This window comes from Diadema antillarum, unplaced genomic scaffold (assembly GCF_040938485.1).
Source record: "Diadema antillarum isolate AM-2024a unplaced genomic scaffold, OU_Dant_1.0 scf00000177, whole genome shotgun sequence".
Taxonomy (NCBI): Eukaryota; Metazoa; Echinodermata; class Echinoidea; order Diadematoida; family Diadematidae; genus Diadema; species Diadema antillarum.
Genome location: NW_027271066.1, coordinates 1,224,681 through 1,252,680, shown reverse-complemented (window position 1 = coordinate 1,252,680; position 28,000 = coordinate 1,224,681). Strand labels below are relative to the sequence as shown.

The following is a 28,000-nucleotide window of genomic DNA, read 5'->3' as shown; positions in this document are numbered from 1 at the left end:
TTTAGATATTTTAGATATAGATAGTAAACTTTTGAATATTGCCGCATTATATATATCTAAAACCTTGACTGGTATTTTCAATGGTTCGTTAAAGACTGGACTTGTATTTGAAGATTGGAAATTCTTCCGTGTCACCCCTATCTACAAAGGGAATGGAGATAAAGAAGTTTTGTCAAATTACAGACCGATTTCGGTTGTCTCTCACGTTGCAAAAATTCTTGAAAAATTTGTCCAAAAGCAGTTCATTTCTTATTTACTTCATCATGAATTGATTACTGTTGAACAGTCAGCATTCTTACAATATCATTCAACTGTTACGTGCTTGCACAGAGTAATTGATGACTGGCTTGAAGCTCTAAATGCCCGTGAAGTAGTGGCAGTGTGTTTCCTAGATATATCCAAATGTTTTGATGCAATTTCACATGAATTATTACTTTTGAAATTGCAATATCATGGAGTTTATGGCACTGAATTATGCTGGTTTGAGAGTTACCTGAAAGGAAGGAAACAACCAGTATGTTTGAATGGAAAGCTGTCAAAGCCAAACAAAGTAACAATAGGAATCCCTCAAGGTGGAGTTCTTGGACCCATACTCTTTTTGCTCTTTATCAATGATATCACTCAGAGTGTTAATTCAGGTATCTGTAATATATACGCTGATGACGTTGCAATCTACAGCTATGGGCAAAATGTGAATGATGTTGAAATAAAGCTTCAAGCCTGCATTGATGAAATATATAGCTGGTATAGAAATAACAAATTGAAAATTAATGCTGATAAAACAAATGTAATGGTTGTATCCTCACGTTTTAAACCTAATTTGAAGGATTTGAATGTGAATCTTAATGGAATCAGACTTAAACAAGTCGATTGTGTAAAATATTTGGGTGTTAACATAGACAGTCATTTGACTTGGGATAATCATGTAAAACAGCTGTGTAAAAGCTTAGCATATAAAGTGTTTTCTTTACGACTACTTAGTAGCACCCTTGACACTCGGTTACTTAACAACCTATACAAGTCTACCATTCAACCATGTTTTGACTATGCTTGTTCTGTGTGGGGAAACTGCTCCGCAAAAAATCGCGAATCTATACGACGCATTCAAAAAAGAGCCGCCCGTGTAGTTTCCAAACAATTTGGATATGGTGATATAAGCGTGACTGAATTGTTTAGCCAATTGAAATGGCAGAGCCTAGAAACCCGACGTGACTATTTTCTTTGTATGCTCATGTATCAATGCATTCACGGTACAGCACCAGTCAGGCTTTGCAATGAAGTAGAAATGTATTTTGATAGACATGGCCTAAACACAAGAAATGCAAATTCGTTAAATGTACTATTACCGAAGCCAAACAATGAAATGTTTAAACAATCTTTCAGATACTCGGGCTCCATTGCCTGGAATTCTCTTCCCACTGAATTGCAAAATGCACCAACTCTTTTGACTTTTAAAAGGTTTTACAAACGTACCTTTTTTAAGACATATATTGTGAAATAGCAGTTCTTAGTTATTCAATGCCTTGAAATCTATGTATACAGCCGTCACTACATTTTTATTTTGCCTAATGTCGTGTATTTGTATATCCAATGCTGATTGTAAATTTTTTTTTCCTTTATTTGAATTTTGTGAGCTTTTCCTGCACGGGGATTCCTCGGATATTTCATTAAGTATGATTTTATATTTTCAATGATTGATTGATTAATTGTTATAATGGTTATTTTGAACTGCCGGGCTGTCACTTTTTACCAGTCACCTACCACACATTTTCATCTCTGTATTTCAGTAGGCCTATACATAGAAATGGAGGTTGTTGTATCGCATTTTTTTTTTAAATTGACACGTTTATGTACATGTATAATGCCATCGCCAGTGTCGTATTAATGTACTGTATATTACGTTGTGTTTCTAGAATGTGTATTGTATGTGTGCATTGTTTGTGTGAGTATTTGCCTGTGATATGTCATCTTGTGTTGTATCACTGCATGTGGTGCGAGTGTGTGCTCGAGTGAGTTTTGTGTGTGGTGTGTCTGTTGATGGTGTGCGTGTGTAATTGTGTGTGTGTGTATGTGTGTGTGTGCGCGTGTGTGTGTGCGCGTGTGTGTGTGTGCGCGTGTGTAAGTGAGTGTGCCGTGTGTGAACTGTAGGCTTGACCGAGTGTCTGGTGTTGTATAAATGGGGTTGCTGAAAACTGCGTGTTTCAGTCTTGTGTGTATTGATTCTGTTTGGTGTGAATAGTGGGCAGAATATACTCCAAAACTTAGCATTTTTCATATTTTTCTTAACGAATTGTGCATTTGTATCCCAGTCCGGCAGTCCTTTTTGTTCTAAATCTGTTGAAAATGATTTTTTTTTTCGCTTTTTGATGGTCTCTCTTTTATAGTATATACATGTATCCCCTGTGCAGGAAAATGCATTGTTTTTACACAGGACTTCGATGTAAAACAGCTTTTAGCTGATCGTTTTTATCCTGTATAAATATGTTTCAATAAACAATAAATAAATAAATAAATAAATAAATAATATCGCCTTTGCTACTGTATGAAGGGAAGCACTGTGGAAATGTCTGTATGCCATAGGAGTGGAAAAGGACCTTGTTCATCTAATCAGATATATGTATGGGCATTCCAAATGTGCTGTGCTTGTTAATGGGAAAATTACGGAGTGATTCAAAGTTGTAGTTTATTTAGCATCTTCCTATTGTTTTTAATGACAGATAACAAAATTTAGACAGTGGAGTGAAGATGGGAAGTATGTGTATCAACAACATCAGGTATGCCGATGATACTACCCTGCTCGAGCTGGTCTTTGAAAAACTCCAAATATCAACTACCGAGCTGTATGAAACCTGCAGAAGATGGGGTATGAAGATAGACAACTCCAAGCGTAAAGTTATGACATCCTCAAATGATGACATAACAATTAATGCCATATGTGTAGACAAAGTACAGAACTTCGTATTTCTTGGTAGTGTGATACCCTCAGTAACAGAGGATGTGAAGACGCCATGAGCTTGAATCGGGGGGGGGGGGGAGAGGGAGGGATGAATCCCCTCTGAAATGGAGGAGGGAGGGATGGCCTGTACAATCATCCCCCCTGAAATTTGAGAAGAAAAAAAAATGGAGGAAGCAGAAATTTGATGGTATCAATATTGGCATATTGCATGACGTTCGTACGCCCGCCTTCAGACAGGAACAGAATTGAACAGTATTCTATCTTTGTAGGATAATGTAAACATAGTTTTCTCAAGAGCTCCCTCGCGAAGAAAGTAATAATTATCTACATAAGTTATGGTCAAGACGTTGAAAACGTCAAATATGCTATGACGCGAGCAACTCGAGACCATCTGCAAATTATGTACGAAAACAAACAAACAAACAACAAAAATTATACCGCCATAATTGAACCCCCTCCATTTCCTGAATCATTCCTAAAACAATGATGACTCTGATTACTAAGCAAGCATATATTTATGGGCATACCCAGCAACGTCGTAAATCCGTACTGAGGAGTGGGGGGGGGGGGGGGATGATTTGCGATAGTCACCATCACCACGATTACAAGCCCATAACCGGACCGGCGCAGCCCTAAGGGGGGGGGGGGGGGGGGGGCTTGCCCCCCCCCCCACACACACACACATACACACTTTAAAGGGATCAAATGTTCCACTCTTTTCGACGCAAAGTGGGATGGAAGTGGTAGCAAAAATGTGAAGACCTTTTTTTTCTTTTGTTTGTTTGTTTGTATGTTTTTTCTTGTCAGCCGACTTTCGGCGGAAAATCAGACCTTAAAAGTATCATGATGACTTTTTTTGTTGTTGTTTCTCTTGTCTTTTGACGTTCTTTCTTCTTGACTGACAGGTTATTTTGTCATCCCCCACCCCTTTCAAAATCGTTGCGCAGCCCTGAATAATAATGCCCAAATAAATTCAATAAAATGCTAATAAAGATATCCATTTCTTGAATAACGTAGTAGATATTTTTTCTGTAGCTATTAATTGTATTCTTCAATTTTCTTGATCTAAGTCAGTAAAGCAATCATCCCAGGGGCATCGTTCCGTTTTAATGATGGGGGGGGGGGGGTTAGGGGAGGGACTTGGAGTTTGAATATCTGTGCGAGGGAGCGGAGCGGCCTAGCGGGGATGGGTGATTTTCAGACCTGAAATTCAGCGCTCTGGTGCACACTTTTGGTGAAATTTGGGATTGTTTTTCCTATCAAAGAACAAGTAAATAAGAAAAAGAAATATTCATAGACATAGATATCGTCGTGGTATTTCAGCTCTTGCTCCGCCTGTGCGACATCACTATGAAGGCCTACTAAATAGTGGGGCCTATCACCGGCGTAGCCAGGATTTGATCTTAGGGGGAGCGAGGGGGAGGGTGTGGGAGGGGGGTTTGCCCCTCCCACAGTGAGAACTTTTTGCATATTGATGTTGTAAATGGTGCAATTTGATGTTTTGTTTTTTGCGTGTCTTATCGACTTGAAACAGTCCAACAAGGTATAAGCAACAGTACATTTTGTGTAGATTATTATTGAAGAAATTTGCCTATAAATGGTACCATTTAGAGAAACTTCTTATCTTAATTCTTACACTGAAGATCATGAACGCGATCATGAATTTTTACATTGTACAGTCCCAAAACGGCCGTTTGTAGGTATATATATATATATATATATTTTTTTTTTTTTTTTTTGCTAAGGAAATTAAGGGGGCGCACCGGGCGAATTTGCTGGCAATTTCTGGCAGCAACATCAGGAGAATGACATAACGATTAAATGCGAGCGAGCGGAACGAGTGAGCTTGAAAATTTTGACGTTTCACAGTCCCCAAACTGCCGTTTGTAGCTATATTTTTTTTCCCCCTTTGAAAAATAAGGGGGGCGCACCGGGCGCAACTGCTGGCAATTACCCGGCAGCAACAATAGGAAAATGGCATAGCGATTAAATGCGAGCGAGCGAAGCAAGCGAGCTTGAAAATTTTGACATTGTACAATTCCAAAACGACAATTTGTATTATAGCTATATTTTTTTTGCTTAGGAAATTAAGGGGGGTGGGGGCGCACCGGGCGCAACTGCTGGCAATTACCCGGCAGCAACATCAGGGGAATGGCATGACGATTAAATGCGAGCGAGCGAAGCGAGCGAGCTTCAATATTTTGAAATTCTACAGTCCAAAAACTGCCGTTTGTAGCTGTACTTTTTTTCGCTTTGGAAATTAAGGTGTGGGGGCGCACCGGGCGCAACTGCTGGCAATTACTGGCAGCAACAAATATCTCGTAAACGCATTTATCATGTAATCTGGGGAAATTTCAACCCAGAAGTGTAGGCCTATTTTTTTTTTTTTTTTTTGGGGGGGGGGGGGGGGGGGGGAAACCCTCCGTTAATTGAAAGTATCTAGATATCTCCTCCCACCCAAGCAAAATTTGCATTTCTTTAAACTGAAGTAACAGACCTGGTGCACAATTTAGTTGAAACGTTTTGAAATCTGTCAATCTAAAGTGAATTAAGTAGAAATGATTGAACGGGGAGAGTATGGGAGGGGTTAGGCCTATCCCCTTGTTACGCGAGGGAGATTTTGTATTTTCAGAATTGAAATTCAGCCATCTTTGGGTGAAATATTTAGACAGTCTTCTATCAAAAAAGTAAGAACATTTCCACATCTCGGGAGTTACGAGGAGGAGCAAATGATCTCTTTGTCCCCAATACTTTCATGGGGGAACCATCCCCCTCCGCCTCCATCGACGCCTCTGCATATGAGGAGCTTTTGTAAGTGAAAGATCTGCTGCACACTCTTTGATATATATAAGGAAATAAAACTTCAATTTCAAAAGTGCACAAAGTCTATCGAAAGGGACCCAGTAGCGGAGCTTTTGCATATTTATGATTGCAATTCAGCGATCCGGTGCATAATTCTGGCGGTAGTTATCCAATTTTTCATAAAAGAGAGTTCGAGATTTTTCCTCATCTCGGGAATTGCTTGGAGGACAAATGATTTGTCTGCCCCCAACATTTCCGCAGGGGCGAGGCAAATGCCCTTTTGCCCCCCCCCCCTCCCAGATAGATTCGACGCCCCTGATCATTCCTGGGTATGCCCATAGATGTATCAGAGTCATCGTTTCAGGAATGATTCAGGAAATGGAGGGGTGTGGGGTTCAATTATTATTTGCTATTGTTTGTTTTCCTACATAATTTGCAGATGGTCCCGAGTTGCTCGCTTCAAAGCATGTTTGCATGTAAGCCTATGCTATTTGACGTTGTCAACGTCTGGACCATACCTTATGTCGATATTACTTTCTTCGCGAGCTAGCGAAGGGAGCGAGCGCTTTAGAAAATTATGTATACATTATCCTACAAGATAGAATACTGTTCAATTCTGTTAACTGTCTGAAGGCTGGCGTACGAACGTCATGCAATATTCCAAAATTGATACAATCACATTTCTGCTTCCTCCATTTTTTTCTCAAATTTTAGGGGGGATGATTGTACAGGCCATGGGCGTAAATTCCGGGGGGGGGGGATGGGGGGGGGGGAGATATATCCCCCCCCCCCCCCCCTGAAATGGAGGAGGGGGGGGGGATGGCTTGTACAATCATCCCCCCACCCCTGAAATTTGAGAAAAAAATGGAGGAAGCAGAAATGTGATTGTATCAATTTTGGCATATTGCATGACGTTCGTACGCCCGCCTTCAGACAGGTAACAGAGCTGAACAGTATTATCTGAACAGTACTATCTTGTAGGATAATGTACACATAATTTTCTCAAGCGCTCGCTCGCTTCGCTCGCTCACGAAGAAAGTAATATCAACATAAGGTATGGTCCAGACGTTGACAACGAGTGTGCAGCATATCTTTCACTTACAAAAGCTCCCTCATATGCAGAGGCGTCGATGGAGGGGGAGGGGGATGGTTCCCCCATAAAAGTATTGGGGACAAACAGATCATTGTGCTCCTCCTCGTAACTCCCGAGATGTGGAAATGTTCTCACTTGTTTGATAGACATGATAGAAAACTGTCTAAATATTTCACTCAAAGATGGCTGAATTTCAATTCTGAAAATACAAAATATCCCTCGCGTAAGAGGGGGATAGGCGTAACCCCTCCCATACCCTCCCCGTTAAGTTATTTCTACTTAATTAGGTGATCCGAGTATCCTCTCGGATCACCTTCTGTATCTGTACGGATTCTTTGTTGGTTCTTCTTATTTCTGTGCAAAAGTTGTGTACCTACTTACTCGAAAAGTTTTCAGAGTATCAATTTCAAACTCATAACATATATGTATCATGTCCCAAAGACGACAAATCTAATTATCATTATGATCAGTCGACCGTGACGTCACTATGACGTCATTATATGAAAACACATTTTCATTCATATCTCATTAATGGAATGGAATTTTTCAATGAAATTTACGTCACATACATTTTAAGTTATGCGCATTTTACTCATATTCTCAAAATTCATATTTTCTCTTAAAACATAAATATTTGTATGCTCAAATCGAGCTCAATTTTTTTTTTGCACACGTTTCAGACCATTTGGAGCATTTTTTGAAAAATTGAAAAAATTGGACGGACGCGTACGCGCGCGCGCATATACGCACCCACAGCTCATATGCAATAGAAATTTCCCGTTTTTTCACACTTATCGGCTGCCTAAAATGTCAAGAAATATTTCTACCAAGTTTCAAGTCAATCCGACTCAATATGACGTCATACGGGCCCGTCAGTGCAACAATGCCAAAAAACCGCCAATTTTAAATCCGATTTTACTCGTCAGGATGGACGGTGACCCCCAATTTTCTTTACATATTCTGATGAGTTGTACATGTTATTTCATGGGTTGGCAATGCTGGAAAAATGTTTAAAAGATATCAAATTTCTTTATAAAGTAAAAAGAGTAAATTTTCACAATGACGTCATCCAATTTCAAGTTCACTCGAGCGTATCTCACTTATCCTTTGCCAATTTTCACCCAGATTTCAGTATGTTGTAGCTTATTTAATGTTCTTTGACTAATGTAGAAAACAACATTTTGATTGGATGACGGCATCACCTCGTAAAAATGGATTCAAAGTAAGCTTGTCAAATTTGACCAGTTTACGTGTTATCTCTGTGGGAGTGCAGTTTTTCTGGAAATGAAAATTGACATGACTGTCCTTTTCGAGCACTAGCTCACTTATTCTTTGGTGAATTTCTACCAGATTTTGATATGTTTTAGCTGAGACTTTGGGCTATCGTCAATGTGCCCTCCATTTGTTCATACATTGTCGGGATTACGTCCAAAAACTTGGTTGAAATTAAAGCTTATCTTCGATGTATTTTCATATTCCTTTCTTCTTGCAATTTTCTTCGCAATAACTCAAGAAAAACATGCCCTATCACCATCATATTTTGTACATGTTTAGGTCATGTCACGTACATTACTTCATAAGATAACAACTACTTCATCAGACGCCATCTTGGGTATGTAAATTAGGGTCAAAGGTCATAAATGTATCATCCTGTATCTTGATGAATACATGTCCTTTCTTTCCCATATTTTGTACACCTAAAGACCATGTTAAGCCCCCGTTCCACTATCACGATTTGGACCCCGATCTGTCCCGATCTAGCAGATCGGGAGAGAGCGGCAAAAGCGTACGGGGATCGGAAGCATCGTAGCAGCAGCGTGTGGAGGTCGGGGTTGGAGCGGGCAGTTTTTCAGATCGGGAAGAAATTTTGAACCGGTTCAAAATTTCTTCCCGATCTCCCCGATCAAAATTGACATATTTTAATCGTACGGCAAGCGGGGAGAGCGTAGTGACAGCGTAAACGCAGCGGGGAGAGCGTAATGACGACGTAAACGCAGCGGGAAGAGCGTAACAAGGTCTTTCTGAGCGTAGTAACATCGGCACAAGAATGGGAAGCAATTTTAGCTGTAATTTTCGAAGAAGAAGAAGAGATGAAGAAAAAGAAGAGAAGAAAGCAGCGAAGCAGCTACCCAAAAGGCGAAGAAAGAGAGACTGCAAGTGATGCTGAAAGAGGAGGAAGAGGACATAGCAGAATTTTGAAGAATATGAAATCATCTACAACTGGAGGAAGACGGACTATAAAAGCAAGGACATCAAGAAAAATCCTTCGAAAAATCAGCACGTCTTTGTTTATACAATGCATTGCTGCAAAAGAACCGTGAGTTGAGGAGGCTCTTCAAGTTCAAGTTCAAGTTGATTTATTTCACTTCACGTCTTCCAACAAACAAATAATAAAAAATACAAAGAAACACTCATATACACAGACGTCATGAAATTAGTACCACAATGCGATGAACAGAATAACATTGTAAAAGAGATACAGGCAAATCATCAACAGAGATACAAATAACAGTTACGTCACTGTGGTAAATGCATACAAAATATTGCTGGAAATGGAGGGGACTGCTAAAAAGCAGAGCTTGTAGTATCAGAATGCAGTCCCCTCATAGAGAAAAATATATAATTGCAAAAAACAACAACAACAAATTTCCCTAAGTGGTAGCAAAAAAAAAAAAAGACAGACAGAGTAATACACACATACATGCACACATACGGACGCACATTAACAAACACATGGCGGCTCTCTTGTAAGGAAAAAATTGATGAGAGGATAGAAAGATATAGTAGTGAAGAAGGTAGTAAGTCCGAGGTGGACAAGGGGGGGGGGGGGGGAGGGGAGAGGAGAGGGAAATGGTGGGTCATAACCAGGGCACTGGAGGCACAGAAGCACGGGCTCGCTGATGAAGAAAGAGTAGTGAGAATAACGAAGCAACAACAACTTTGAAAATCAAAAGTAAAAAAAGAAGAATGAATCTTCGAGGTCCACAGTATATTTCTTCGGTTCTGCATGCTAATAAGTTGACTGACTGCTGACCCACAGTCGAATCGGGGTACATCGGGGCACATCGGGCACTTTTCAGCTCTCTGAACGGGGAAAGAGCGTGATAAGATCGTATAGATCGTTCAGAGCGTAGATACAGCGTGCATTGATCGGATAACATCGGCAACATCGCACTAACAGCGTAGCTACATCGTTCTAAAGCGTACCGGCAGCGGCATAGATCGCAATGTCTAATTCCCGATCATCGTAGTAAGAGCGTAGCAAGCACTTGGTAGTCGTAACTGCAGCGTACTTAGAGCGTTCTAACATCGTACTGTGTCCAGATCGGCTCAGGTTTTACCCGATCCTTCCCGACCTGAGAAAATTGTCAAATCGTAGCGAGAACGGCATAGTGGAACGGGGGCTTTACAAGGATCATTTCACAAAATAACCACTTTTTGCTCAGATGCCATCTTGTCTGTGGAAAGTGGGGTCAAAGGTCAAATATACTTCATTCTCTATCCTCGTTAGTGTACACGGAATTGTGTACCATAGATGGCAGGTCCGACTCCCTTTTCTAAATGAGAATCCAAACATCACACGGCCAATGTCCACTAAACACAGATGAAACCTGTATGGTCATGCCTATTGGGATCAGGAGACTCAAACAATTGATTTCCGAACAGATCGGATCACCTAATTTGTCAGTGTTGACAAATTCCGGTTCTAGTACACTTTAGATTGATCGATTTCAAAATGTTTCATCTAAAGTGTGCACCAGGTCTGTTACTTCAGTTTAAAGAAATGCAAATGTTCCTTGAGTGGGAGAAGATATCTAGATACTTTCAATTAACGGAGGGTCCCCCCCCCCCCCCAAAAAAAAAGAAAAGTATACACTTCTGGGATTGAAGTTTCCCCAGATTTAATCATAAATGTGTTTACGAGATATTTTCATCTGAATTCTAAAAATGCAAAAGCACCCTCGTATGCAGGGGCATGCAGTGGCGTAATTACGGGGGGGGGGGACATGGGGGGCATGGGGGGCATGTACCCCCCCCCCCCCATCCGCTGGTAAAAAAAAAGACTTACCAAAATGGTAATTCAAGGGTTTAGTAAACTGCTTTTCAAATCGACATGAAAGGGTGATCAAGATATAAGATATTTTCTGAGATTTCTTTTAACCATAATTAAAGAGGTAAACATTGTTCAAAAAGCCCGGAGCCGACAAAAGATTGTGATTCCTGGTTGGGATTCGGAATATAAGCAGGATGTGCGCAGTGTACTCAGAACATCCGAACGGCAAAAAAAGAGTCGCTACAATGTTGTGCAATGTGATGTAGAATGTAAACCTTTGTACCTTACGCTTCGTTATATCAAAGCTATCGATCATTGATTTTGCAGTGTTGCTTTACATACTTGTCTATATTAAAATGCCTTGCATTGTCAATAATAAGACTTGACCTGGGCTATTTCCTAACTTTTCCATGCATATAAAACACACACACACAAACACAAACAATAAGGGGATGCTCTAAAGTGCAGATTTTTGACATCCTTCCCCCGCTTGGCCACTTCGACGCCACCTCGCTGGTCATACCTCCCCCCAATCATGAACATAAACCGACACCCTTGACTACCAGTGGCACATCCAGGGGAGGGGGGGGGGGGGAGCGCACCGGGCTCCCCCTTAATTTCCAAAGCGAAAAAAATGAAGCTACAAACGGCAGTTTTAGGACTGTAAAATTTTCAAGCTAGCTCGCTCTCCTGATGTTGCTGCCAGTAATTACCAGCAATTGCGCCCGGTGCGCCCCCATCCCTGAAAAAAGTTTAGCTACAAACGGCAGTTTTTGGACTGTAAAATGTCAAAATTTTCAAGCTCACTCGCTCCGCTCCCTCGCATTTAATCGTTATGTCATTCTCCTGATGTTGCTGCCAGTAATTGCCAGCAATTGCGCCCGGTGCGCCCCGCCCCCTTAATTTCCTAAGCGAAAAAATATAGCTACAAACGGCCGTTTTGGACTATACAATGTCCAAATTTTCAAGCCTCCTTGCTTCGCTCGCTCGCATTTAATCGTCATGCCATTCTCCTGATGTTGCTGCCGGGTAATTGCCAGCAGTTACGCCCGGTGTGCTCCCCCCCTTAATTTTCAAAGCGAAAAAATAATAACTACAAACGGCAGTTCTTAGGCTGTAAAATGTCACAATTTTCAAGCTCGCTCGTTCCGCTCGCATTTAATCGTCATGTCATTCTCCTGATGTTGCTGCCGGGTAATTGCCAGCAGTTGCGCCCGGTGCGCGCCCAAAGCGAAAAAAAGTATAGCTACAAACAGCACTTTTTGGACGGAAAAATGTCAATATTTTCAAGCTCGCTCGCTCCGCTCGCTCGCATCTAATCGTTATGTCATTCTCCTGATGTTGCTGCCAGTAATTGCCAGCAGTTGCGCCAGGTGCGCCCACCCCCCCTTAATTTCCTAAGCGAAAAAAATATAGCTACAAACGGTCGTTTTGGGACTGTACAATGTCCAAATTTTCAAGCTCGCATTAATCGTCATGCCATTTTCCTGATGTTACTGTCGGGTAATTGCCAGCAGTTGCGCCCGGTGCGCTTTCCCCCCCCCCCCCCCCTTAATTTTCAAAGCGAAAAAAATATAGCTACAAACGGCACTTTTGGGACTGTAAAATGTCAAAATTTTCAAGCTCGCTCGCTTCGCTCGCTCGCATTTAACCGTTATGTCATTCTCCTGATGTTACTGCCAGTAACTGCCAGATTGAGTTGCGCCCGGTGCGCACCCAGCCCCCTCAATTTCCAAAGCAAAAAAATGTAGCTACAAACAGCCGTTTTGGGACTGCACAATGTCAAAATTTTCAAGCTCGCTTGCTTCGCTTGCTCGCATTTAATCGTCATGCCATTCTCCTGATGTTGCTGCCAGTAATTGCCAGCAGTTGCGCCCGGTGCGCCCCACCCCCCTTAGTTTCCTAAGCGAAAAAATATAGCTACAAACGGCCGTTTTGGGACTGTACAGTCGAAATTTTCAAGCTCGCTTGCTTCGCTCGCTCGCATTTAATCATTATGTCATTCTCCTGATGTTGCTGCCAGTAATTGCCAGCAGTTGCGTCCGGTGCGCCCCACCCCCCTTAATTTCCTAAGCGAAAAATATAGTTACAAACGGCCCTTTTTGGACTGTACAATGTCAAAATTCATGATCGCGTTCATGATTTTCAGTGTAAGAATTAATACAAGAAGTTCATCTAAATGATACCATTTTATAGGCAAAATTGTTCAATAATAATCTACATGAAATGTACTGCTACCTTAAACATGTTGGACTGTTTCAAGTCGATAAAACACGCAAAAAAAAATGCATCAGATTGCACCATCTACAACATATCAATATGCAAAAACTTCTCCCTGTGGGAGGAGAAAACCACCCTCCCCCTCGCTCGCATAGCTCCCTCGCATCTAACCGCTCCCCCTAAGATCAAATCCTGGCTACGCCGGTGATAGGCCCCACTATTTTGTAGGCCTTCACAGTGATGTCGCACAGGCGGAGCAAGAGCTGAAATACCACGATGTAGTCATTCAATTATCTATGAATATTTCTTTTTCTTACTTGGTTTTTGATAGAAAAAAAATCCCAAATTTCACCAAAAGTGTGCACCAGATCGCTGACTTTCAGGTCTGAAAATGCCAAATTTTCCTCGTGTGGGAGGGGGATACTCCCCCACACACCCTCCCCCCGCTAGGCCGCTCCGCTCCCTCGCACAATATTCAAACTCCAAGTCCCTCCCCCACCCCCACCCCATCATTAAAACGGAACGATGCCCCTGGGATGATTGCTTTATTGACTTAAATCAAGAAAATTGAACAATACAATTAATAGCTACAGGAAAATATCTACTACGTTATTACATACAAAGAAATAGATATCCATATTAGCATTTTATTGAATTTATTTGGCCATTATTCAGGATTGCGCTACGTTTTTGAAAGGGGGGGGGGTGTCAAAATCGCCTGTCATTCAAGAAGAAAGAACATCAAAAGACAAGAGAAACAACAACAAAAAAGTCTTCATACTTTTAAAGTTTGATTTTCCGCCGAAAGTCGGCTGACAACCAAAAACAAACAAACAAACAAACAAAAACAACAACAAATCATTTTTGCTGCCACTTCCATCCCACTTTGCGTGGAAAAGAGTGGGACATTTGATCCCTGTAAAGCGTGTGTGTGTGTGGGGGGGGGGGGCAGCTTCTCTCCCCCCCCCCCCCCCCCTTCCCCCGGGCTGCGCCGGTCCGGTTATGGTCTTGTAATCGTGGTGATGATGACTATCGCCGATCATCCCCCCACTCCTTAGTACGGATTTACGCCGTTGGTACAGGCCATCCCCCCTCCTCCATTTCAGGCGGGGGGGGGGGGGGGGGTAAATCCCCCATCCCCCCCCCCCCCGGGATTTACGCCCATGATACCCAGGTAGGGATGATCGTAATATCCATTTGCCCCGTCCTGCCGAATGACTTTATCGAGTCAACACGGTCATGCTGGAAACACTACGGGCGATCCCGGATCCACGTGATCCGTGGTCATCCATAAAATGGGCTTAAGTCCAAATCTATCGTGTAAACGGCTAAGAAGGCCGTCATGACTCACGGTGTCAAAGGCAGCCGAATAATCCAATAGCCGCAGAATTGCTTCTTCACATTTATCTAGAGAGAGAAGAATGTGACTTTTAACACTGCAGTTTCACAACTATGGTGTGGCCAGTAGCCTGACTGTATCTCAGAGTAAAGATTGTGCTCTGAAAGGTGATCCTGAAATTGAAACAAAAAGTAATGACAGCGGTGACAGTCAAAAAAGTATGAACACAAACAGAAATTGCAACAGTTGTAAATCCCCTTCTCGCACACACACACACACAGAAAAAGTATTAATAATGATAAATTAAAACCAAGGTGCTTACAGCCGGTTGTGTGGTCCCCATCTGGTCCGGTGGAAGACGAGCCGGTACGTCCGCTGTGACGGGTCCAGTCAAAGTCATCGCCGTATGCTTGCTCCCATTCACAGAGACCGCGTTCAAAGTCACAATCAATGTCTTTGACCACGGGTGTAACTTAAAAATGATATAGAAAGATTCATAGAATGAGCATAATGTGTCGGTGAAGCTCAACGTAAAATTTTGAAAAAATCGTTGATGTTCGATGTGTTAAAACATAATGCGAGCTCTGTCGGGTTGAAATGAGAACGACCTTTCCGTTTTATTCACCTATAATGTGTGTGTGTATGTTTGTGTGTGTGTGTGTGTGTGTGTGCGCGCGCTAGTGTGTTGGTGGTTCTCGTTGGGATGAGATTAGCAGCGGCGGGATCTTTCTATTCTAAAGCTTAATCTACAAATAGTTTTGTTGATACAGGTTTTTTGTCCCCGAAACGGCGTCAACAGCAACTAATTCAACAATGATAATGATCTGGCTTTTTAGGCAAAATTTTGATTTTTGAACATTTTAACTAAAACACAGCAAAGAATCTATGCAAAATCATTTAGTTATTTCTGATATGGGAAAATTGCCAATCTTGCCCTGTTCACACATTTTGGCTCACTTGGTTTATGCTGACATTCAAAGAGGTTGAGAATCTATCGTTTCTACTGCACAGTCAAGCTTTGTCAATTTCTAAGAGACCATCATTTTATTTATACAGCTCGTTCTTAAGAGGTAATTCAGGGCGAAGTAGCTTGCTGCCATCCGAAAGACGTCCGTATGGAGCTAGATATAGGATTAATTTCGCAACTTGAATGTAACCCGTTTACATTTCGATTCCTCCTTGCGTCTCCATCGACTTCTGTACTATTTTCATTTATACCCGCAGCATGTTATTTCTATTCTATTAAATGAAAAAAAAAAATGCAGCTCGGATCTAACGGAATGTATTTGATAGTCTCTATTCTTTCCCTTGGTCATACGAAATTAGAGACTATGAAATAAATAAATGATACAGAGCATAACTGATGTGAAATATTATGAACACAAACACCAATATATCACTTATTAGAATGCCATGCAATCTTGAAGTAGTCAGTAGAAAAAAAGAACAAGATAAAGAAGAAGAAGAAAGGGAAATCCATTTATGCTAAATTCTACCGGAAGCCATTCGAACCTTTACAATAACCACTGAAATTTTGCGATGTGTACATTTACCTTTCTGGCAGTTTCCCTGGGAAATGGAAATGTCATCAAAGGCGATATCACCTGTGTTGCTTATTCCACTTACACCTTCCATGGTGATATAAAATGACGTGTTGTAGCCGTGGATATTGATCTGGAAAATTGAATATTTGGCGATTAATTAAAAAATTATCGGCTTAGAAGGTAGTCGAATGCGTTCAGAGCCAAATATCTAATTCTATAACTAATCATTTCATGTCGAACAAAGTAATGAGGAATACACTGAAATATTCACGTATTTAAATAGCGCCACGAAATCAGTACAACAATGTGGTGAACATAATAATAATTATGTAATAAAGACACAGTGAAATTATCAAGAGATATACAAATAAAGGTTATACCATTATTGTAAACCCCGAAATAATATTGATGAAAATGGAAGGTACTGGTAAAAGCAGAGCTTGCAGTATGCAATTCCCTTTGAATAAAGAAAAAATGTGACCCTGCACCTCAAAACAAACAAAAAGTCGCCAGACATGAATTTTTAGTTAAGACCATATTCTGAAAGAGCAGACTTTAAGCTTTAAAATGATGTATAACTCAAATCAAATGGACTCTCCTATCTAAATATTGGAAAGAAAGCACAAACTCAGGAAAAGTGTGAACTGAGAAAAGAGGCTCTGAAATAGAGTGTCTATTCAAGCGCTTAATCTTTACCAAACCGTGCTGGCTGTGCCATGAATGGGACAAAAAACAGGAAGTAAACCACCAGAGTAACAACAATGAAGGGATTATCAACTTAAGCTGAAATTAATCATGCCTCATTAACACATTCTGTCCATAATCAATGCCAACTTTCAAAGCAGTAGCACTATCCTTTCAAAAGTTATTGGAGTTGAAAGTGAAGAGTGTGGACAAGGTTTTTCAGAAATGAAAAAGGGATTCTACAGACACACCTAATCACACTATTCTACCAAAAATGTTCGAGATAAACTGCCAAAAAACACACTTTTCTGCCCGTTTTATGATACCAAATTTTAGCATAATGTAAAAGAAGACCTGCACTTTCAGAAAATATGAAAAAGTCAAGTTCGGCTAGGTTGACCTATTTCACTTATTTTCAGTCCTCACGCAAAATCAGTGTGTGCGACTTTATGTTCGTTTTGAGGTGCACGGTCACAAATAAAGGTCAAATCACACAAACGAAAGGACAATTGCCTTAGAGATAGAAAAAAGACAGAGTATAATAACCCACAAACATGCACAGACAAGGACGCACATTGACAATTACGAGGAAGCTCTCTTGAAAGAAAGATGTCCATGTATAGACGTTCAACTTTTTCCGCTTGCTCAAGAGTTAGCACTTTTTTTTTGCTTTCAAGACTCAGTAAATTGGAATGATTTAATGGTTTAAGTCGTAAGTGATGAAAGCTGTGTACAACTCAGTTGATTACGAGGAAATTTAAACCTTCCCCTAGATTTCATGAAGTGAAAGAGGTATTATCTCTATATAAATGCAGTTAAGATGACTTCTCAAGTTTAAACATGCTTTCTGATATCATCCTTCTCTCGCTCTCTCTCCCTCCCTCTCGCTATCTCTCTCTCAAAACGTGCTCTGGAGGGCTTAAAGGACAAGTTCACCTTCATAAACATAAGGATTGAGAGAATGTAGCAATATTAGTAGAACACATCATTGAAAGTTTGAGGAAAATCGAACAATCCGTTCAAAAGTTATGGATTTTTGAAGTTTTTGTGCAGTAACCGCTGGATGAGAAGACTACTGCAGTGTGTGAATAACTTAGATGTCACATGCGTACAACAATATAAGGAAAATATAAAGAGAATTTCACAAAATTTCATCTTTTGTAAAAAGTACACATTCCCCCGACTTGTTACCGACAAATGTTATGGGTAATATTATTCCCCCTGCCTTTAGAAAGAGGCAAGTCAAGTGCTCTTTTATTATGCGAAAAAAGTGAAAATAAGTTGAATTTTCTTTACATTTTCTTTATACTGTTGTACGCATATGACTCACAAGCTGTAGTAGTCTCCTCATCCAGCGGTTCCAACACAAAAATTTTAAAAATTCATAACTTTTGCATCGATTGTCCAATTTTCCTCAAACTTTCACTGATGTGTTCTACTAATATTGTTGCATTCTCTCAATCTTTATGTTTATGAAGGTGAACTTGTCCTTTAAGTGAAGAAACAGCGTGCAATCCATTCCTTCATTAAGATTGGCTGTTCGTTAAGTAGGATTAGTCTGATAGCTATATATCTTAAGTCTGATTTTTTTGTTTGTGTGTGTGTGTGTGTGTGGGCGTATTAGTGTTCTCTGAGGTGAAGTAGAAGAAAATGAACCAGAAAATGCATGGATTGGTTCTAGATATTCGTTTAACCCCAAAAAGTGATGTTGAGTGTATCATGATTTAACACAAATCAACATGCATTTTGTATGTCATAAAACCTTTAAGCATCTGTAGCACTCAAATATTTCAACAAACTCTAGCTGGATCCTCTAAATTAACAGTTTATTGTTTCTCTTTCTAAGGATTGCAGAGCTTCACTAAGAACAATTTTCTTCTATGACAAATCAAATACATCAAAGACATATACAGTACAAAGTTATTTAGGACATTGGCCTATATCCACATCATGTGCAACACCTCAAAATATTCAAATTGAGTTAGTGCTCAGTGTATTCAGATGTTCGGTTAGTTCCACATCGAGGTTAGTTTTCAAGTTATTTGAAAACATAATATTTCTCATAAGATGTAACTTCAATTTCAAATAAAGTAGATCAAAAATAAAGTGTGTAGCACCAAAACCTTACCTGTGCTTCCCTCCAAACGTTTCCCCTGTCCCCACTGAGCGAGGATACAATGTTTGGCGCATTTGGCCATCTTGTATCTGACTTGTAGACATTCAGTGAGTTGATATTAATGCCGTACATATGATACCAAAATGTCAGGCACAAGGGCCCGTAACCACTGTAGGCGGGGCTCCACAGGCGTGCGCAATCCCCATAGCTACGAGAGTTTGTCTCTATATACACGTAATATCCGGCTGTGGGAGGGAAAAATATACCATATACATAATATAAGGCTTTTAAAGGTAAAAAAACTGAGCGTATAAACATGTTTTAAATTAATTTACAGAGAAGACTTTAACAGCAAGCTTGGCTTAAAATGTAAACGTACTCTCTTGGCTTTAAAAGTGGTAAGGGAGGATGTGGTTGGGTGATAATTCACTTCATTAAGCACAGTTTAAAACCGACAAACGCTCAATGAATGCAAATTGTGGCAGTTGTAACATTTGTCAATGCCGCAACGAAAATGTCGTTAGTGATAGAGGTACGGACAAAAAAAAAACTGCAACAACAACCGGAAACAAACACCAGCAGTTACCACATAATTATTCCAATTCACGGATAGCTGGCGTGGAGTTGTTATAGTGCCACTGATTGACAAATTGCCCTACAATTTCCCTCCCAGCACTATCTTAATTATTATTATAGTGCTGGTTGTAATGCTTCATATTACGAAGGATTACAACCAGCGGTGGATAATAGGAACTTGTGAAAATGATTCTCCTCACAACAAGGAGATCGTACAATTTATGACATCTCTCTACCATTTTGTAGCAGACATTATTGAAATAAAATAAAAGTAATAAATCTGATGGTCTATATAGATACAAGCTGGTGATTGCACAATAGGGAATCACGTGACTAATGCAGTAAGGATCAAATTTGTCAGTTTTGTCAGCGGTGACGTCCCGTCGACAAAATAATTCCAGAATTTGACTTGCTGCCGCTAGGACTAACAATGAAATAAAGGACATTCATTTAGACCATAAATATAACAAATATTGCCTCGTCTAATGTTGCGTATAACACTTGGTAATCTCTCAAGGCGATACTTTTCTTTTGAGATGATCAGGGACTGTACAGTACTGGTTGAGGTAGGAATTCGTGTTTCGAACATTCCTAAGTGAGATAATGAAAAGCCTCTTATGAAATATGAAAGAGCATGTAATTTTAAGAAGGATTCAATGTTTATTTGATGAAAATTGGTTTTCAAATGGCTGAGATATCCCAAAAAGTGTTGATAATAAAAGGCGACATGCCACAACTTTATTAGGATCTCTTTGTTTCACCTTGTTTTTGGATATCTCAGCCATTTCAAGACCCATTTTCATTGATTTAACTGTTGATACCCCTTAGAACTGCATGCTCTTTGACATCTCATAGAAAGGTTTCTGAATATCTCGCAAAATGTTAAAAGCTAAATTTAAATCTCGATCAGAACTGTACACACCCTTTAATCTTCTCTCCGCCCTTTAGACTTCGGGGAAAAAATGATCTCTTGAGGAAAATTAACTCCGGTGGACTTACATTACACCTCTGAAAGGCAATATCTCTATCATGTTAACCATCACTTCATGCGGATATCTGATATTACTCAATGTTTAGAGAAGGACAATACCATCAGGCTAAATGAATCATGATGTTTGCAATTTGTTAGGTATCTTCTAGCATTGTTTTGATTGCTTTAAAAAACTTCACAATGTTCACAACCGCGGCATTGTTATTTCTTGCAGTTATCTCGTAATCTACAGGAAATTGTCACTCTTTCAGAAATTTATAGAGAATCTAGAAATATGACAAGTTTGATATCTACGGAAAGCTAAGAAGCTAGTCAATAAAACTGGATATCTTTTTAGACGATGTCACTTTACCCCCAAACTGTTTCTGAGATTGAAAAAACACTCAATTTCCATGACCACGTAGCTTCGTTCGCTACAAGAAACATCGGACTTGAGCGACGTCACCGAATGTGTATGAGCTGATTTGCCGTACGGCTATGAGACCCGCTCTAGCAAAACCCAAAACTTCTAGGCAAATGTGATTTCGCGCTACAGCCCGGAAAAGGTCCAAAAAATGACCTACCTCAGGGACCAAATTGACATTTTGGTATCACGTTGTAGGGGAAATTTTCTAGTTTCTGATTGATATCAACAACATTTCGAAATACAACCTACAAAATGTGGAATTTTGAAGAGAAAAGTGGGATGTCAATCTCAAGGTTGGCCAAAATCTTACGTCTAAAGACCAAATTGCCTTCGCTTACGGCGAAAATGACTGTTCTTTTGGCGATCTCGTCTTAGATATTCTGCGTTGGACCCTGACACATTTGGTACCTACAGAAAGCTCTACCTCTGCTTATTCCAAGTACGGTCATGGCATTATGTCATGCTACTCACTTTCATTCATAAATTCGTCTGAAACATGCGTAAGTTTATGCAAATCGTCTCCCAGACGCGTAAACAGCCTTGTTGCTTACCAAGACACGTGATCGAAATGCGTGTTCACAATTGATCAACTGCGCCGAGGACCCCCTTGTTTACAGACAATTTAACCTATGTGTTATACTATGGGGATCGCTGCAGCAGCGGTGCATGCTTGCATGCAACACTTGTATCGTGACCGCTGCTCGGTACAGAAATTTTGCAGTTTCCCGCTTTGTTTTTCAGCAAGTAGAGGTAAAAATTAGAATTTTAAACCAACAAACAGAAAAAAGAAGGTCACATTTATCTAACAAGCCTTCGTCATGCCATTTCGAAGAAGAATCAAGCTGAAATCACGGCATCAAGGAACAGGCCTACCTCTTCACTGCCGATTCTGCTGGTGCTGTTGTGCGTTTACCTGATCACGGCAATCGCGAATCTTGAGCTCATTACGGTAGGTTTTGTACTTTTCAAACGTCGTATTTCCGGAAATTTATGGGTGTAAAAATGATTTCCAATCAATTACAGCTCTTTGACTTAGTTATCATCCTTCATGAGTATGTAAGATTACCTCAGCTATACGCAATTCCCCCACAGTGATCGATTTGTTATGTCAACAATACATGTACTAGCAAATTGTGCTTGTAAGAAGGAACAGCTGATTACGGGAATCGTGAATCTTAAGCTGACGATAGGTTTTGTGCTTTTAAAACTTTGTTTTTCCGTAAATTTATGGGTGTGAAATATGATTCCAATGAACACAATTAAACAAACAACTTCACGACGTGAATATATAGTTTTGGCGGACGATTTATTCCAGATTGACAACAAATTACACACCAATTTCCTGAAAAGTGCACACAGTTTGCCTATAGATACGTAAATCCCACTGGGTTGCATACACACGTGGTGACGTCACAGATTTGGCACTTTTCGTAGCCGCATCGATCTTTTTCCAGTGCTCAAATGTGGTAAAAATAAAGATTCTTATATTCAAAGCAGATACAACTTTATTGCATGATTTATGTCAGAAATTAATCAAAATAACATTAAATGATGGAAAACAGTCAATTTATATGATATCATTTCTTATAAAATGTATTTCTTCTTTAAATCAGTATTGTGAAGGAAGGCAGAAAGGAAGTCCCGATTATAAGAGAACGTATTCGGATAAGAGAACTCATCCAAGAGTCATGGTGTTTATGAACATCTTACGAAAAGTCGAAAACAATATTTTCTGTAATAGTAATGATATTGCTAATAGTCATAGAAGTATGAACACAATGAGAAATTGCAACAGTTGTAAATCTCCTCACAAAATCAAGTGTTACTGATGATAAATTTAAGGAAAAGGCAAAACGAAGGTGCTTACAGCCGGTTGTGTGGTCCCCATCTGGTCCGGTGGAAGACGAGCCGGTATGTCCGCTGTTACGGGTCCAGTCAAAGTCATCGCCGTATGCTTGCTCCCATTCACAGAGACCGGATTCAAAGTCACAATCAATGTCTTCGGCCACTGGTATAACTTAAAAATGATATAGAGTGATGCAAAGAATGAGCATAATGTGTTGGTGAAGCTAAACGTGAAATGCTGAAAAAAATCGTTGATGTTCGATGTGCTAAAGCATAATGCGAGCTCTGTAGGGTTCAAATGAGAACGACTTTTCCGTTTTATTTACCTATAATGTGTGTGTGTGTGTGTGTGTGTTTTTGTGTGTATGTTTATGCGTGTGTTGGGGTTCTCGTTAGGGGGGGGGGGTTTACAGCGGCGGGATCTTTCTATTATATAGCTTAATCAATAATTCAGTTTAGTTGATACAGGTTTTTGTTTTTTGTTTTTTTGTTCCCGAAACGGCGTCAACAGCAGCTAATACAACAGTAATGATCTGGCTTTTTAGGAAAAATTTTTATTTTTGAACATCTTCGATTTCAACTAAAACACAGCCACGAATTTATGGAAAATCATTTAGTTTTTTCTGATGAGGGAATGTTCACACATTTTGGCTCACTTGTTTGAAAGGTCGACATTCAAAGAAGTGGATAATCACCAATTTTTCGATATGACATGATGCATTTCGTCGTGAAAACGTTTAGCGTGAAATCGGTCGTTTCCACTACACAGTCAAGATTCGTCAATTTCTACTATGTTCTAAGAGATCATTGTTTTATTTTTACAGCTCGTTCTTACAGGGTGATTCAGGACCAAGTAGCCTGCTGCTATCCGAAGGACGTCCATAAAGGATTAATTTTGGAACTTAAAAGTAACCAGTCCAAATTTGAATTCCTTCGTGTGTCTGCTGGTATGGAGTTCTGTACTATTTTTATTCATGAAAGCAGCATGTTATTTCTTTTCTATTTTAGCCCTCAATAGGTTAGAATTACCTTCACGCATTTTGTCAGTTTCCTGTTCTGATTGATATTGCTGACATAGAATTTTTCTTATCTCGCAAGAAGGAACTAAATGTTTTCTCCCTGTGACTAAAGCCGCTTTTGGAAAAAATAAATTGATTCAAGTTCGAATTTTATTCAATTGCATAAATTATTGTAATTTAGGTTTGAAGAAACACAAGGTTGCTATTAGGCCATATAGTTATGTATTATCAATTGGATTGACAAAGAGAATATGTGAAGTTTTCGGGAGTACTAAATAGTAAAAAAAAATATTCTTCGAAAATGAAAGAAGTAAATATTACATGACTCCTCTAATTCTTGTACTTTAGCCGTGTGAGTAATCTATAAGGCTCCAATTTAAAATCAATGGAAAATAATAAACTCAATGAAATGCAGCTCGGATTCAATGACAGTATTTGATAGTCTTAATACTTTTTCCTGTTTCATACAAAATAAGAAACCATTTAATGAATCAAATGAAACAGATAACTGATGTGAAATATTATGAACACTTACAATACAATACGATGCAAGCTTTAATTGCTTAGTTTGAAAAAGCGAAGAAAAGAAGAAGAAAGGGCAATCCTCTTATGCTAAGTTCTTCTGTAAGCCATTCAAACTTCTACAATAATCACTGAAATTTTGCGAGATGTACATATGTACATTTACCTTGGTGGCAGATTTCCTGGGAAATTGAAATATCATCAAACGCGATATCACCTGTGTAGCTATTCCCACTCACACCTTCCATGATGATGTAAAATGAGGTGTTGTAGCCGTAGAAATTGATCTGGAAAATTGAATGTTTTGCAAGGAATTAAAAACTATCGGCTTACAAGGTAGTAGAAGGCATTCACTGACGAGTCAAAAAATGAAATTGATTTATTTCATCTCCAACAAAATAATGAGAAAGAAAATGAATTGTTCGCGTATACCAATAACGTCACGAAATAAGTACAACCATGTGGTTAACATAATAACATGTAATGAAGACACAGGTAAATTTATCAAGAGAGAAGGTGATTTTGAGGGTATCATAAATTAACACACATCAATATGCATTTCTATCTCATAAAACCTTTAAAGGACAAGTTCACTTTCATAGATATGTGGGTGAGTGAATGCAGCAATGTTAGTAGGATACATCAGTGAGATTTTGAGCAAAATCGGACAATCCATTAAAAAGTTATGAATTTTTGAAGTTTCTGCTCAATCACGGCTAGATGAAAAGACTACTATAGCTTGTGATGTCACATGACTACAATGATATAAAGAATAAAGAAAATTCAACATATTTCCATTTTTCTCGCATAACAAAAGAACGCTCGACTTCTCTCTTTCAGAAGGCAGGGGGAATAATATTACCCTAGTAGCAAGTCGGAGAAATGTGCGCTTTATTCAAAAAGTGAAGGTTTGTGAAATTCTCTTTTTATTTTCCTTATATAGTTGTACGCATGTGACATCATACACAGTAGTAGTCTTCTCTTCCAGCAGTGACTGCGCAGATACTTAAAATGTTCGTAACTTTTGAACGGATTGTCCAATTTTCCTCAAACTTTGACTGATGTGTTGTACTAATATTGCTGCATTCTCTCAATCCTTATGTATATGAAGGTGGACTTGTCCTTTAAGCATCCGTAGCACTAGAATATTTCAACAAATTGTCGCTGATTCGTCTAAATCAACAGTTTATTGTTTCTCTTTCTTTGGATTGCAGAGCTTCACTAAAAACAATTTTCTTCCATGACAAATTAAATACATCAAAGCAATTTATAAATGTATTCAAGAATTGCCCTAAATCCATGTCTCACACAATACATCAAAGTATTCAATCTGGGTTGGAGGTCAGTGTTTTCACATGTTTGGTTAGTACCAGATCGAAGCTTGTCTTTGAGTATATTAGAAAACATAATAATTCTCATCAAATATATCTTAAAATTCAAAGTAAATTAGATAAAAAATAAAGTGTGTAGCATCAAAACCCTACCTGTTCTTCCCTCCAAACGTTTCCCCTGTCCCCACTGAGTGAGGATACAATGTTTGTCGCATTTGGCCATCTTGTATCTGACTTATAGACATTCAATGAGTTGATTGTGTTGCCGTACATATGATACCAAAATATCAGGCACAAGGGCCCGTCACCACTGTAGGCGGGGCTCCATAGGCGTGCGAAATCCCCATCGCTACGAGAGTTTGTCTCTATATACACGTAATATCCGACTGCAAGAGGGGAAAAATATACAATGTAAATGATAAGGATTTAAAGCAAGATCAAGAATCAATGATACAACAACTGAGCGTAGAAACATGTATTCTATTCATTTATAGAGAAGACTTTAACAGCAAGCTTGGCTTAAGATGTACGTATTCTTTTTCTTGGATTTATAAGTGGTAAGCGAGGACGTGGTTGGGTGATAATTCACTTCCTTCAGCACAGCTAAAAGCCGACAATCACTCAATGAATGCAAATTTGTGGCAATGTGGCTATACCACAGTGACATTCGTCAATGCCGCAACAAAATTGTCGTCAGTGAAAGAGGTATGGACAAAAGACGGAAAAGTTGTGCAGCAGTTGCTTCGTAATTATTCAATTTAATGAAAATCTGAAGTGGAGTTAGGGTTAGGGTTAGCCATTTCAACAGTCATTGATGGGTAAAGTGTGTGACCCATATCATGGTGAAAGAAAGTAAATTCAAACTCAAACTCCTTCCTTTCAATATTACTGATACTATTCCTACATTTCACGATGGGATCAATTCCTAATAATTGATATCCATTCACTTGGTTCGCGTATCAATTTCTCTTAATGGCGAGAGGGGGCGGGGGGGGGGGGGAGGAGGGAAAAACCTGACTTTGATTTCTTCTAAAAAAAAAGTGACGACCATGCTTTATAATCGAAAAGTTAGTGTTCGATTTTTATAGGATAGCACTAAAATTTTCTTTGTAAAGGTACGGCAGAATGGTGGCAAGGTCGTTGTAAATTAAACTAGCGGCAGTATAGGAACCTGTGAAAATGATTATCCCCACTACAATGAGATCGTATCCTTCATGACATCTCCCTACCTTTTGTGACAGACATAATTGAAACAAAATAAGAGTTACAAATGTATTGGTCTATATGAGATTTTTGGCTGGTGATTGGACAAAAAGGCAATCAAGTGACAAGCGCAGTGAGGATCGAATTCGCCAGTTTTGTCAGCGGTGACGTCACTTCGACAAAATAATTCCGGAATTTGACTTGCTGCCGACAAGACTGAATGAAATAAAGGACATTTATTTATATCATAAAATATAACAATTATTGAATCGTCTAATGTTGCGTATAACACTTGATAGTCCCTCCAAGGAGATACTTTCCTTTTGAGATGACATTAAATTTCCTCTCGGCCCTGTGCACTTCGGAGAAAAACAATGAAATCTTGAGGAAAAGTCTCACGAAAATGTTCAGCTCACATTAGACCTGTAAAAGGCAATATCTCTATCATGTTATCAATCCCTTAATGCGGATGTCTAATATTAGTCCATGTTTACACAAGGGAAATGCCTCCCGGCTGAATAGTGAATCATTAAGATTGCAATTTGTTCGGTATCTTCTAGCATTGATTTGATTGCTCTTAACCCATTTCCACTGTTCACAACCGCAATATTATTTCATGCAGTTATCTTTAACATACAAGTAATTGTCACTCCTTTACATCAGTATTCAGATTAGTAGGTAGATAAGCAGTCTGAACTATACGGAGAGCGTATTCAGATACTGTAATAGTAATAGTAGTGCTAATAATCGTAGAAGTATCAACACAAGTAGAAATTGCAACAGGGAAGTTCAAAAGACAGTGGTAAATCTCCTTCTCTCCTACAACAGTATAAAGGATGATACAATTAAGGAAATGGCAAAATCAAGGTGCTTACAGCCGGTTGTGTGGTCCCCCTCTGGTCCGGTGGAAGACGAGCTGGTACGTCCGCTGTTACGGGTCCAGTCAAAGTCATCGCCGTATGCCTGCTCCCATTCACACAGACCGGATTCAAAGTCACAATCAATGTCTTCGGCCACTGGTATAACTGAAAGATAATAATAGAAAGATGCACATAGTGAGGATAATGTGTCAAAGCTCAAAATGAAATGTTGCAAGAAATCGTTGCTGTTCGATGTGCTGAAAAATAATGCGAGCTCTGTCGTGTTCGAATGAGAACGACCTTTCCGTTTTATGTACTGATAATGTGTGTGTGTGTGTGTGTGTGCGCGCGCGCGCGTGTATGGCGCGAAATTTGCCCAATAATTCCGATAAACTCAGTTTATCGCCGAAAAACTTAGTTTATCAGTCGTTAAACTCGA

The 28,000-nt window shown here is 39.5% G+C and overlaps 1 protein-coding gene across 1 annotated transcript; it reads right to left on the bottom strand.

The window, feature by feature from the left end:
* Positions 1 to 88: 88 nt before the first annotated feature.
* LOC139722922 (MAM domain-containing glycosylphosphatidylinositol anchor protein 2-like) lies at positions 89 to 27,654 on the bottom strand. The gene is made up of 7 exons (XM_071634205.1): positions 27,577 to 27,654; positions 24,334 to 24,454; positions 22,649 to 22,798; positions 18,821 to 19,053; positions 16,018 to 16,138; positions 14,787 to 14,936; positions 89 to 141 (listed from the first exon to the last, which is right to left on the bottom strand). Exons 1-7 carry the CDS (start codon positions 27,652 to 27,654, stop codon positions 89 to 91), a joined length of 906 nt encoding a protein of 301 aa, XP_071490306.1.
* Positions 27,655 to 28,000: the final 346 nt, after the last annotated feature.